The following is a 13,688-nucleotide window of genomic DNA, read 5'->3' as shown; positions in this document are numbered from 1 at the left end:
TATAAGAGGTTTACTTTGACCAATAATCACCAACGTTTTGAAAAATAGAGGGACTCTTACTATGTTATGACCACAGTCTTGGACTATAAATTGGATCTTCAGATCTGACTTCTGGATAAATTGTGTTGTATGTCTGGTGGTTGAAAGTGAGGAACTTGGGTATCTGGATAGGTCCTGAGGGAGGTGGTCTGTATAGTTCTATTCCACCAAAATGCGCGTCTACCTGGCGTGGAACCCTGTGAAACACTCTATGGTTCCGATTGTGCCAGAAGGTTTTCCTGTCACTCAATACACTCTACTGTGTACAAATACTTGATGTATGTGTTTGGTGTGAAAGTGTATGAATTGATGTTTGTAGTGTGAGAGTATTTATTGTATGCTAAACCAGGGGCTATTAGTTATATTTTTTGAAAACCTTGATTATGTTGTTTTATGTATTGTTATGAAAAAATAATAATGAAATTGATACGAATTTTGTACTAAATATGTGTAAGATAAGTATGTTATGGATACAAAAAAAGAAAAAGGAGTAAAAAAAACGTTGAAAAGAAAAGATACATATGATAAAACAAAAATAAAGAATAGTTATCAGATAATTATACATGTCACTGTTGTGTTCAGTAAACTGGTTAAATGGACAAGAACAATGTTCAAATGTGTAAGAAATATTAGGCAATGAGGGAAATATTTTGTGTTGTTTAAGGAATTCACAAGCCCCGTTTCCTGTTTCTCTCTCTAGCATCATACCACTAGCAACAGGCTGGGAGCATAATTATTAGTCTATCAAAAACCATGACTATACCTAATTTAAATAACTAAGCTATTTGAGTAATTTAAGCATTTCCTTTTGCAGGAGCGTGGACTTGATAAAGTAGATAAAATCAACAGGAAACCTAAATCCAAGCCAGAAATTGAATTGAAGAAAGTCCTAGAAGAACTTGTATCCGGATGCAGGTGAGATCCAGAAAAAGATTTTTCATCATGAAACGGTTCTGTACCAGTTACTATTTAGGTGATGTCAGCTCATTTTGACATGTTGATTGGTCTAACTTTGCAGGCAGTATTTGTTGAATGCCGAAAAAAGGACCATGACACGCCCGAACAATCTTGACCGATGTCGGATGAAATCACTTAGTCATAATATTGTAAGTTACACTGTTCTGCTGAATTTATTTGACGAATCTCTTATACTTTGTTCAAATGAAGGCTTTCATCTTTTTGCAATTCACTGGTATTTATGGCGTCTTCTACTAACAACAAGAAAAGGATGACACTCTCTGCCCACTATTCTGTGATATACTCCTCTTTGAGACAGGGTAATAACACAAGTAGGGCACTAGTCGAGGGTACACATGGGTAGGCGGCGTCTACTCACTATTTACATGGGGTGGATGCCGTCCACCCTGCCAAGAATTAAAGTAGACATAAATATACTGAACTCCTCCCTGCTTAGTTTTCAGACACTGGGACACATTCAGCAGCAGCTTCACGTTGTCAGCTTTTGTTCCGTGCAGCAACAAGAGGGCTTATTAGATTCAGGGCTGGACAGACCGTAGCAGGCATTGGGCATTTACCCTAAGAGACTGGAAGGGTAAAGGCTAGTTTTGGAGTGGTCAGGCTGGTTTTGTTACTGGGGGCTGGTTTTTCGGACCCCAGTAACAAAAGCAGCAGTGTTGGGGGGAAGTATGTTAAGCTGCAGTGCTTCACACTACCCACCCCCCCTCCACTCACAAGGTAGGGGCCGGTTTAACAAAATTGCCTGGGGTGCTTTGGTTCCCAAATCCGGCCCTGATCATATTCCAGTTGGGCCCATAACAAAGGCCAAAGTTAAAGGGCAGATGTGCTGGTTTGTCACAGTATTTACGCAAATAGAAATTTTTATACAACTATTTTGTTGTATTTCTTTTATAGTGCTACTCATCCAGATGCAGGGTGTCAGAGCACTTTACATCACACAGACACATTATATATACATTGGCAATAAATCATGCAAGTGTGTAAATCAATGTACAGGATGTGTTATATAAAACTGTGAGGGTTACTAGGTATAGTAGTCGCATGTCTTTCATAGTTTACCGTGCTATATTAGAGGGAATACAGTTTATGAGCTGCAAGTATCAAAAGGATCTTTGTGTTAAAAGCAGTAACGCACTTACCCAGATACATAAAATAAAAATCTTTCATCTGCATATTACATGATGTGCTTTGCAGGAGACATACTAACCTTCTATTCTACTTTTATTAAAAACTGGGATCAGATAAAACAGAGATTTCTCCAGAAAATGCATTAACCTCAGGAGTTATCTTTCCATTATTATTATTCCCTGAGACTTTCTGGGGAACACAAAGTTCTCCACAGCAGGTGCCTTGACCCCAAAAGATATTTTAAAATGCAAACTTTGCAAACAATTGAGCAGAATAGATTTAATGTAACATTTCTCCTTGTTTCCTGTTTCTTTGTGGCAGAGTTTTTAAAAACATAGATATATAAGTTGTGATCCAGATTTTGCATCTGGGTTGCATTATGTTTTGGGCACAACCCCACCTCAAAATCTCATTTTCTAAATCTTATAATGTGCACTACTGTATTCATGATAGACTTTCAAAACATATGTGTGGGGTCTTGAGATCTGATGCAACTTCTTGTGATGTCACTTCTTGTGAGGACATGGGTTTTGATGCCATTTTCTGTGAGGTCATATCCTGGGAAGCCGTGTGCGATGTCACGCACCATAATGTCTCACAGTGTGATGTCACGCGCCATGATGTCACTTGCATAGTGCCTAATTTGGGTAGTCCTCCGCTTCTCTTTTTAGGACTTTTGCCCTGAACGCAAGCCCTTGAGGGTCAGGGTGGTCCCTACCCTTCAGGGGACCCCGTTTCCGCCACAGGACTATGAATATCTGTGACATATGGGAGTGTCAGGGGCCCCTCAACACATTCTGTAGGGAGCCCATCCTTTTGCATTAAGCCACTATTTCCAGAGAAGAGCTCTATTTTTGCCACTGCTCATGTGTAATGCAGGGTTAAATACAGAATAGCAGTGTATTACACAACCGCAGTGGCGATGAGGATGAGAGGGTGGGTATTTGGTGAGTGTTCACAAGAATTTGCAACTACACTGTTAAACGTACATCTAAATGAAACCAATGCAAGTGGGGTCGCTAATAGCCCATGTTTTTAGGATGTTTAAGGAAGCAATTTCTTTACATGCAAACATGTTTTTCATTCAAAGCACAAAGGCAGCTAAAAATTGTGCAAATGCATCTTTTCTTTGTCACAAGACCAATTAAGGTTATTTTATTTAAACATACATAGGAATAAGCTTAGGAGAAAAAGGCATACACATTGAAATTGATGAAAATCATAGGTTCACTTGCATATGCTCAGAATTTTATGAGGGGGAAAGAAGTAGGCATGGGTGGAATTTCAACTACGTCGGGGTTCTTGGAGTAATTTTGGTATTTTCACATTATCTTTGATGGTGAATTACCAAATAATTATGCGATTAGTCCTTCTCACATAATTAAGAGAAATATTAGGGAAAAGATCCTATTGCAAGACCACATTAAGGGCTAGATGTAGGTAATTTAAATTTACCGATTCGAAAATACTGAATTTTACCGATTCAGAATTTTCGAATCAGTAAATGCTATGTGGGTAATTAATCGGTAAAAAATACAGAATCGTTAAGATTTGGTATTTACCGAATTGGTAATTACCGATTCGGTATTTGCCATTCATTCCTATGGACCTGGAGGCCCATAGGAATGAATGTCAATTACCGAATCGGTAAATACCGATTCGGTAAAATTAATACCGATTCAGTAAAATTGGGAAAAAGTCAAGGGTGGCAGGGTGTCACTTTGACACCCCGTTGCACCCCTGATTAGTGCTTGTGTGCACATGTGGCACACATACATGCCCTAAGGGCATGTATGTCTGTCACATGGCACAGGTGTAAATGCACATATTTGCATTTAATAGGAATTTGTTATTTACCACCAACTAATAGTTGGTGGTAAATAACGAATCCTTTAAGCCCAGAAGCACTGTTTCAAGTGCTTCCTACATTTCATTTACCGATTCTGTAAATAACGAATCGGTAAATGATGATTCAGTAAATACCGATTCGTTATTTACCGAATCGGTAAATGTGCCCCCTACATAGGAAAAGTCTATTACCGGTCACTAACGGCTGATTTCGGCCGTTACCGACCGGTAATAGCCTTCCTACATCTGGCCCTTAGTGCTCTTTGAATTCTGTTGCATTTAGAGCTGTTTTTAACGCAAACTGCATCTTCTTTAGCGCCCCGAAAATATTGCTAAATGTCAGTAGTAGGTTGGAGAAAAATCCTACCCCAAAGGCACATTTAGCAAGCGTGAGTGACTACTCGCTATTTGTGTTCTGTTGCATTTAGTGCTATTTTTTAGCACAAACGGCATCCTTGTGCCTATTTTGGAAGGAAGGTGTCATTTTTGCTCTAAGAAATAGAGTAAAATGCAGAATTATTCTTCTAGAGTAATTTAAGTGTATTCTTGCCAAATTTTTAGGTAATCCAGTGTGAATACGCTAAACTGAATTACATTAGTTACGGCCGCACCTAGTAAGAAGTCCTCAATTTTCACCATTTATTTTTTAAACGAATTTTATTGGTTTCAAATATTCATCATGCACATACATATTAATCGTCACACATCAATGTAAACCAGTCCCTTCAGTAATCTTCTCCGTGCTACCCGTCTTGTACTATTCAACACGGCTATGGTGATGCATTCTGGAGACAGTTTATCAATAACTTGATACTGCTAATCCTGCTTACTACAAAATACCCTCAACTGTCAATAATCTCCCCTCCCCCTCCCACCCCACCGGTGCATATATCAACTGCTACAACTTTCATCTTGTGCCAGAGATCAGTTACTGCTAACATTATTTCTCTAGATACCTGTTATTGCTCGGGGGCCCCCCACTACTTCTCTTGTCCGTTTCCTTACTCTTCATCCATCTGATAGTCCCATAGTGTCTGTACTAGTGCTTCCCACGCCGTAGCTGTCTCTAGTTCTTTCTAGTTATTGAGCTGTCTCGCCTGCTGGTATCTAATCATGCTCTCGCGCCCCGCCCACTTTAAAATCTCAGCCTTCCATCGTTTTCTACTAGGTCCCTCCTTCGCCTTCCAATGCCTCGTTATTTCCCTTTTTGCCAGTATTAGTACCATGTCTACAAACGTACTTGTTACCTTGGTTTTAGGTGTGTGAGGGAACCAGTGCAAAACGCTTGTGGCCATGTCAAAAGTCAGCTGCCGTTCCGTAGTGGTATTTAGAGCATCTCCCACTTCCTCCCAATAATTCCCCATCCTAGGGCAGGACCAAATCATGTGCTCCAAATCTACCCCTGTCCTCGCACAACGAGGGCATGCTGCCTCCTCTACCTTAAAATATTTCCTGATTTTACCTGGCGTCAAATATGCCCTACGGAGTATATAGAAATACACCAGCTGGAACCTCGCATTCCTTGAGCTCTTCCAAGCTCTACGCACTGTCTGTGCCCAGGCCGTCTCAGGAATGGGTTTCCCTATATCTGCTTCCCATTTTCCTCTCAGGGTATCTAGGGGTGCTAGCCCTTCATTTATCATCCTGGAATAAAGGCAGGTGACCGCCTTAAAGGTCCCAGCTGCCATCATGGTGTATTGGCATGCCATTGTTGTCTTAGGTTCTGCCATCCCTTCTCGCCAGTGCATTTGTATCGCCCTTGTCAGTGCTGCGTTTATAAGAAATCCTCGCCTAGTTAGGTCATATCTCTCCTGTAGCGCCTGGAAGGGTAGCACCAATGACTTGGAGCCCCGCATTTTCCCAGTCTTGTAATGGAGTCCAATCGCCGCCGTGCGGGTGCGCTGTTGCCATCCCCAGTGGGATTTCAGGCGCATAGGGGTGCAAAACTGAGGATGTCATGGAATTCCACATTATAATAAGGATGCAACATCATGCCCCCCTCTCATTTATGTACCAGCATTTTGAAATTAGTAACAGGTGATTTACACTCATATAATGCAGTAATGAGCACAGCGTAAGGAAATGTTGATCCATGTCTAATAACTATTCCAATGCTAAATGGCGTAACTAGGCATAGGAAAATTAAAGGAAAAAAATTCAAACGGGGAAATAAAGAAGACGGGTATAAAATTAAAAGGGAAGGATAGTACCATACGATGTCTTGCGTTAGTGCCTACAGTGTTAGGGAAGTTGTAGCGTGGGGGAGGGGAAGGCGCGGTGGGCCAATGGTCGTCGCGGCGAGAAACTCCCCATGGGGGGGGGCATAGCCCGCCTCGTAGGACATGTGGAGAGCAAGTCTTCCGCTCAGGGGAGGTAATGTCACCACCGCCCGGCTATGTGTCGGTAGTGTGTGAAATGCGTGCATCTTATCGCCTGCGCCCGCCCGGCACGGTGGCAATCGTATGGACGCGCAGCGGCATGCTTCCACACCTTCTCAGGTGCGACTTCGGGTGGGAAATGGCTAAGTAACGCCCCGAGCAAGGCACTTGCTATGGAAAGTCTTTAAAGTATCATCCCATAGTTGTGCAATAGGGAATTTTCTCAGCCCTGCCGTCTCTTCTCTGTGTAAAGTAATACTCTCTGCCCTGGCCCAATTGTCAAATGACGTACGCCAGTGTCGCACGATAGGGGATTCATTGCGCTGAGTGTAAATCACCTGTTACTAATTTCAAAATGCTGGTACATAAATGAGAGGGGGGCATGATGTTGCATCCTTATTATAATGTGGAATTCCATGACATCCTCAGCAGATTGTACCTTGTAGATGAGATGATATAACACATTTCTTTGTTTGTAAAATGTTGCAAAGTATGGTGAGAGTGGAAAAAAATCCAATAAAGATATTTAAACAAAAATGAGTGATTTCAGCAATTTAAACACCGAACACGGGATCCATATCGGCAAGGTTCTAAAATAGTACAGTAACCTAGGAAGCGCTATCATTTTCAAAAGGGCAATTCGACCCGTCATCGACAGCGGGAGAGCAGCCCAGAAGGCCATACTGCCCTTAAGAGCTCTCACGCATCTTCCTACATTGCCCTCCAGTATATCAGTGGCACTGTGATAGACATGCACCCCTAGGTATGCCAAACAAGTATTTTCCCACCTCAGCTCTCTATGTGTAATGGGTTGGAGCTCTCCTTGCTTCATCGGAAATAGGGATGTTTTTTACCAATTCACTCGCAGCCCTGAAACGTCTCCAAACTCCGAAAGCAAAGTCGCAGCTCCCTCCAGCGCTCTCCCTGCGTCCTCGAGAAACATCAGCAAGTCATCGGCGTATAACGAAATGTACTGCCGATCCCCCTGTACAATAATCCGTCATAAGTCTTGCCCAATCTGGCCATTGCAGCCAACGGCTCTATTGCTAGGGCGAACAACAAGGGGGTGAGCGAGCACCCCTGTCTCGTTCCTCAGGCTACCGGGTATTGAGGTGAGATCAACGATCCAACTCGCACCCTGGCTACGGCAGATGTGTACAATACTTTCGTCCACCCCACAAAGTCAGTTCCCAGGCCAAAGCGTTCCATCTTCTTATATAAATATAGCCATTCTAAGCTGTCAAAGGCTTTCTCGATGGCGACAGATAACACCATTTGTTGCTGCGCTCTCGGTTGTACTTCCTCAAGTATCTGCACCAATCTCCTAACATTAGTGGATGTGTTCCTAGTCGGGATAAACCCGGCTTGGTCTTCATGGATTAGCGCAGTCATATGCTTTAAGAGGCGGGTCACCAAAATTCTGCTCAAGATCTTGTAATCGGTGGTCAACATTGATAACGGTCTGTAGGAGGCTGTGTTTTTCCCGTCTCGACCAGGTTTCAAAAGCGGGATCACCAAAGCCTCTCGCATGGAGGAAGGCAGTTGACCTAATTCTTTTGCTTCCTTGTACACCTCCAGGAGCCTCGGTGCTAGCAAGTCCACATATTTCGGTAAGTCATCTACTCCTGGTGTTTTATTTTGGGCCATGTGCTTGACGGCACTCCTAACTTCCCCTATCTCTATGTCCTGGCCTAAACATTTCGCCTGCTTTTCCTCCAAGTGTGGGAGTGTCACTCCTTCCAGAAAGGAGTCGATGTCAAGGTCTCCCGCCACTAATGAGCTTTCGTACAGGTCCTCATAATACTGCAAGAAGCAGTGTAGAATCTTGTTTTAGGTGTAAACCTCCTCTCCGTCTCTATCCTCTAGGGCCAATATAGGGGAACCTCTCTTTGCTGGGTTTGCCAGCCAAGCCAGTAGTGTTCCCGCCCTGTCTCCCTCCGCGTGCGTTCTCGCAGTATAGGTTTTGTAATCAAAACATCGCAGTCTCTCCACCTCCGCTGCCACCTCTTCTTTCACTGCCATAACCTCTGTTTGGGTTTCAGGATGACCGGGCCTTGCTAGATCCGCCCTGCGCCATCTGCCTTCGGCCCGGGTCACATCTTGCAGCAGCACCTTCCGCACCCCTGCATGTTTCCCGATGCAAATCCCCCTGATGACTAAATAAAAGGCGTCCCATTCCATCGCCCTCGTGGAGGACGATCCAGCATTCTCATCGAAGTAGTGGGTTATCCCTTCACTCACTTCCCTCTGACAGATCGGGTCTTCTAGCGACTCAGGCCGTAGCCTCCAAGTGGGGTTAGCAGACACTCCTGTCATCCAGTGCATAGTGAAATACAGTGGATTATGATCCGAGATCGTCCTCGTGAGATATTCAGTATGCACCATAGAGGACACCACTAATGGCGAACACAACACCGTGTCTAGACCGACATGCAGGTCATGCATCGCAGAAAAATAGGAGTAGTCCCGGTCGAGTGGGTGACGCATTCGCCACACGTCCACCAGGTTCCACCTGCTCTGCCAATCTAGACTGCTTTTAGTCAATCTATGTACAGGGGAATCCGGTAGTGGGGGATGCGATCTATCCAACAATATGTCTGCTATGGAGTTAAAATCCCCCCCTATCACCACCGAACCTGTGAGATAATGAGCTATCGAGCTGGACAATCGCTCCAAGAAGCGCGACTGTTCGACGTTAGGTGCGTAAACGCTGCAGAACGCTATGTCCCTACCACGGAGTCTGCCTTCTATGGCCACAAACCTGCCTTCTGGATCTATTGTCTGCTTTGTCACCTGGAAAGGAACTCCAGCCCTGACCCAAATCAGTGCTCCCCGTGCAAATGCTGAATATGTGGTGTTAAATATCTGCCTTCTCCACCTTCTCTGCAATGCTACACCCTCCGCCTTGGTGAGATGAGTCTCTTGGAGTAATGCTATGTGGACCCCTTTTCGAACTAGATATGCTTGTATTTTAAGGCGCCTTGTCATCGTGTGGAGCCCCTGTAGGAAGGTGGATACCTGACTATGGTTGCCCCCAACTTTTTGCCTGGTGTTTTGCTGGTTTTCCGACTTAGTTGACCTGGGGCCCTGCCAATCAGGACCCCAGGCCTACTGCTCTCTCTCTAAAATGGATTCCATGTACCTTAGGTACATTTCCAATTGGTACTAGGCCACCTTATCAGACCCTGTAACTCAGGGCATAGGTGTACCCAGGGCCTACCAGGGGCTGCAGCATGTATTATGCCACCCCTGGCTGGCCACCTAAATCTGACACAACTGGCTGCACGACAGCTGGGGCAAGGTGGTGTAATCACCCTTTGCTGTAGATATAGTATACCTATATCTAACCCTAAAAATGGACACACAGATTCCTATCAGTCACTCCTATGGCAGGCCTTGACAATCCTGAAGGCAGAGTGCTTGGACTCGTGTGAAATGTTGCTCTGGCATGAGCTGAGCCCGTTTGCAGCTTGCGGAACCAAGTCCTAATAGCTGTTCCATGATAACGCATACCATATACTCTTAAGTGCATTATAATCCTCGCGGTTAAATGCTATCTCTGGTATTGCTTTATCAAAACATGTCGAGTAAGGTGTCATACGAATTGGAATACTAACCCCTCGCCAATTCTGGCGACGGGGTTAGCATTCCACCCTTCTAGAGGGACACGACATGTATGTAACTGTGAACCCCGGTTAAAGTTAACTGAAGCCTCAGCTCCACAAAATGGATGCTGCCACCACAGACACGAGTCTGACCTCCTGCTGCTGGGAGTCCTTCCAGCGAGGAGAGCTTGGACAAAGGGTTTCCTGTCAGGGGCGGTGCTAGCACCATCCCAGACAGGGTTTTGTGTATCCTGGGTAGGCAGGGCTTTACAGGAAGGTGACTGCAGAGTGGCACCCCGGTGCTCACTACGCATCTGCCGGCTAGAACCAGTTCCAGGGGCACACCAGCCCCTGGCCTGGGGAAAGTCCGGCATGGGAGAGGGGTGTAACCACCCCCCTTCCTGGTCCCACCCCTAGGGCAGGACCTAGTCGCATACCCACCCCTTTCTTTAGGATAAAGGCAGGAGCGGGGACCCTTCCAAATTAGATCATCTTTGAATCCTGAAACTACTTTCTGCGAAAGGAACTCAAGACTTCTTCTCAAGATTTCTCCCTTGTGACTAAGGAGTAGTCACCCTGCATCCGCAGGCACCATCTAAGAACTCTGCGGTTTGCTGCACGTCCTTCCTCCGGAATCCGACTGACCAGCTCGACGAGACCTGGCTTCCCTGGCACCTCTGACCTCTACCTACCTTTACAGCTAAGCTGAGAACCGTAGGTGCGACGAGACCTCGAGGGACCGGCCATCATCAGAACTGCACGACTTCTATCCAGCACGACCGCCGAGGGATCCTCTGGTGAGTGCTTTGGGGTCCGAGAAGCCCCGACCCTGAGCAGCTCCAGCACCAAAGTCCAGCCTCCCAGCATCTCCACGATCTGTGTGGGGCCCTTCTGCTTTTTGCTGCTCACCGCGTTGTTTGGCTACTAGCCCGCTGGCTTGTGGCCTTCTGAACGACGCCCGACGACATCACTGCTGCTGGTCTGGTTGCTCCAGACTGGCCTTTGCTCCCTTCCAAAAGAGGAGCACCCCGGACCCTCCTGGTCCACTCCAGACGCCATTTTGAGTCCACCGCGTGGGCTTGAATTTGCCAAGACTTGTTGCTCCAATCCTGGGTCCAGCGACGTCGACAGCATCATCCATCGTGGGACAGCTCGCACCTCCATCCTGGTCGCCGACAACGCCTCCTGGTCCATGAGAACTGCGGAGCACAGCGTCGCCCACTCACCTAGTCGAGGTGACTACCATCCGGTGCCCTCCTGGTGCCACCTGACTACTGGCTAGTAGTCACGAACTTGATCCCCTCTGCTTTCAGGTGTCATCCATCTTCGATCCAGGCTTGGATCAACTCGAACTATCTTCACTGGTCGCCTGCCAGCAACTCCTTTCTTCAGGCTCCTGGTTCGTCTACGAGGATTCCCGACGTCTTTTGAGACATATGCAGCTGCAGCCCCTGGGCTAGGTAAACTCGGCATTTCGGTGCCCCAGCATAGCCTCACTATCCAAGGGTCAGGATCCACTTTATCTAACACACGTCTAATCCCTTCAGCGGCTGCTAAGGGCATGCCTTATGGGCAACAAAGGGGACTTTGTGCCGACAGGCCGCCGCCCAAACTCTTTACATCATCCACCTCATGTAATCCCCAAATAACTTAAAACCTCACACATCACCACCCCCCAATCGCCACTAGACCCCCCCTTTGAGCATTTTAGAAAATGGTGCGCTTAAAACATAGATCCTTTGGAGGGCAATTATCCCGCCACCCCACGCTACCTCTACAATTACCAAGTGCTTTCCCTGATCTGTGTCCCCTAGACTCCCCACCCCCTCCCAGCAGCAGTCTGTCCATCACCCCAGTTACGTTAACCTTCGTCCAATATCCCATCAGCTGTCGCCGGCGTGACCTCCGGTAGTCGTACACTATCAGCTTCCGATACTTCCGTGTGGGATTGTTCCTTGTCCTTCTCCGATTCAATACCTCCCGGGGATCGTGCCTCCTGCACACCCGACATAACTGATATCATCTTCAGCACCCCTCGCCGCTCCACCTCCGCCTGCGACAGTGAGGGCCTTCTCAAGTCTCGCCGTCTCTGTCGAAGTCTCTGCGATTTCCGTTGTGGCAACCCTTCTGAGAAGTTTTGCGACCTATGGTCTTGTCCATCCTTCCCTACTCTGTATGATTCCAGCCAAGCATATGTATCCTCTGGGGTGTCATGGAAACATGTTTTGCCATCTACTATGATTCTTAACCTGGCCGGTAATAGCAGGGAGTACTGAAGCCCCTCTTCTCTCAGCTCTCTCTTGATGGCCAGGAAGGATGACCGGCGTCACTGAGTTTCAAAGGTATAATCCGGGAATAGATTGACCTTACTGTTCCCGACTTGATAGGGTCCATACGCACGTGCCTTCGGTAGCAACAGGTCTCTGTCCCGGAAATGCAGCAGTCGGGCTACCACTGGTCGCGGGGGTCGCCCCTGTGGAGGTGGTCTGGCCGGTACTTTGTGCGCTCGTTCCAGTGTATAGAAAGAAGATAGGCCTTCCCACGCCACTACTGATTTCAGATAGGTCTTGAGGTATTGTACCATGTCCGGCCCCTCTGTTTTTTCCGGAAGACCCACTATACGGATGTTGTTACGTCGGTTCCTACCTTCGGCATCTTCGGCCTGCCTCTCCAGCGCCCTAATACGATCCAAAGCATTAGACACCACAGCCTTCAGTTCCTTCTGCGCCAGTTCAACGACCTGAATCGCCCCCTCCACTAGCTTTACTCTGTCCACCAATTTGGCATGGTCCGCTCGCAGTAGTCCCTAACCCGTGGCGAGATGTCTTGTTGAAGTGCAGTGCGGGAGTCCGCTATTGCTGACAGGATTTTGGCAAATTGGTGTTGCAGGTGTAAGTCCTGCGGCGCCCCAGGACCATCTGTTCAGGGGATTCCCTGTCTGATAGCGGTTGAGCCACGTCTTTCTTCCCCTTTACTCTCCCCATGTTGAGGATCGCCAGCAGCTGCTCCACCTACTGCTCGCAGTCTGATTAAAGCTATGTGACCGTCAGCAAGCAATCCCTCCTTCAGCTGTCCTCCGAGACGGAAGAACAGCTACGCGGTTTTCTCCCCGCTGTACTGGTACTAATCCCCGACTTGTGAGTGCTTCAACCTGTCATAGCACCTCAAAGCCATCCAGTTCCAGAGCTTCGATTGCCTGTCAAGTTTAAGAATATACTCGAGTTTTGTCGGGTTTGCGGCCTATAATTGCCTCAGAAATGTGTCCTCAGGGAGTTGCCCATCCTAGCAAACGATCGGGGTGCCGTCCCTCCTCTGCCCAAACCGGGTCCAGCTGCTCCTCTACCTCCTCTTATTCAGGTCTTTCCAGTCTGCCGTCACCACAGCCCTCGACCTCTGGTAGTGACAGCCACTGACACCGGGCACAGCCCTCCTCAATGCCCCTCTCGCTGGGATCCATTCACACTGCTCCGCCAACGTCTTGAGCCCACCGCTGCTCCTCCCGCTGCTGATTCTGCGGGCCTTTTAGCGGCGGCTCAAGTTTGTGATTTGGGTAATGGCGGACTTCCTCCAGCCGCAAACCCCCTAGTTATATCCCCCGGGGCTCGCTGGACCAACCTAGGCGCCTGGTTCCTTTCTCTGCTCTAAGTCATTAAGCGCACCAGACCCGGGGTCCCGCGCCCGCCTCCTCAGCTCCCTGACCTGGACTTCGCTG

The 13,688-nt window shown here is 47.2% G+C and overlaps 1 protein-coding gene across 1 annotated transcript in view; it reads left to right on the top strand.

Moving 5' to 3' along the window:
* Window positions 1-13,688, top strand: part of LOC147705871 (fer-1-like protein 4) — a 1,142,165-nt gene that overhangs the window by 513,541 nt on the left and 614,936 nt on the right. Inside the window, exons 19-20 of the mRNA XM_086932323.1 lie at window positions 854-954; window positions 1,058-1,145. Of these exons, the coding sequence (XP_086788449.1) occupies window positions 854-954; window positions 1,058-1,145 (189 nt within the window). The remainder of the gene's footprint in view (window positions 1-853; window positions 955-1,057; window positions 1,146-13,688) is intronic.

The sequence above is a fragment of the Lissotriton vulgaris genome, chromosome 7, assembly GCF_964263255.1.
Source record: "Lissotriton vulgaris chromosome 7, aLisVul1.2, whole genome shotgun sequence".
Classification (NCBI taxonomy): Eukaryota; Metazoa; Chordata; class Amphibia; order Caudata; family Salamandridae; genus Lissotriton; species Lissotriton vulgaris.
Note: the sequence above shows the minus strand (reverse complement) of the source record. Positions and strands in the feature narration are given on the sequence as shown.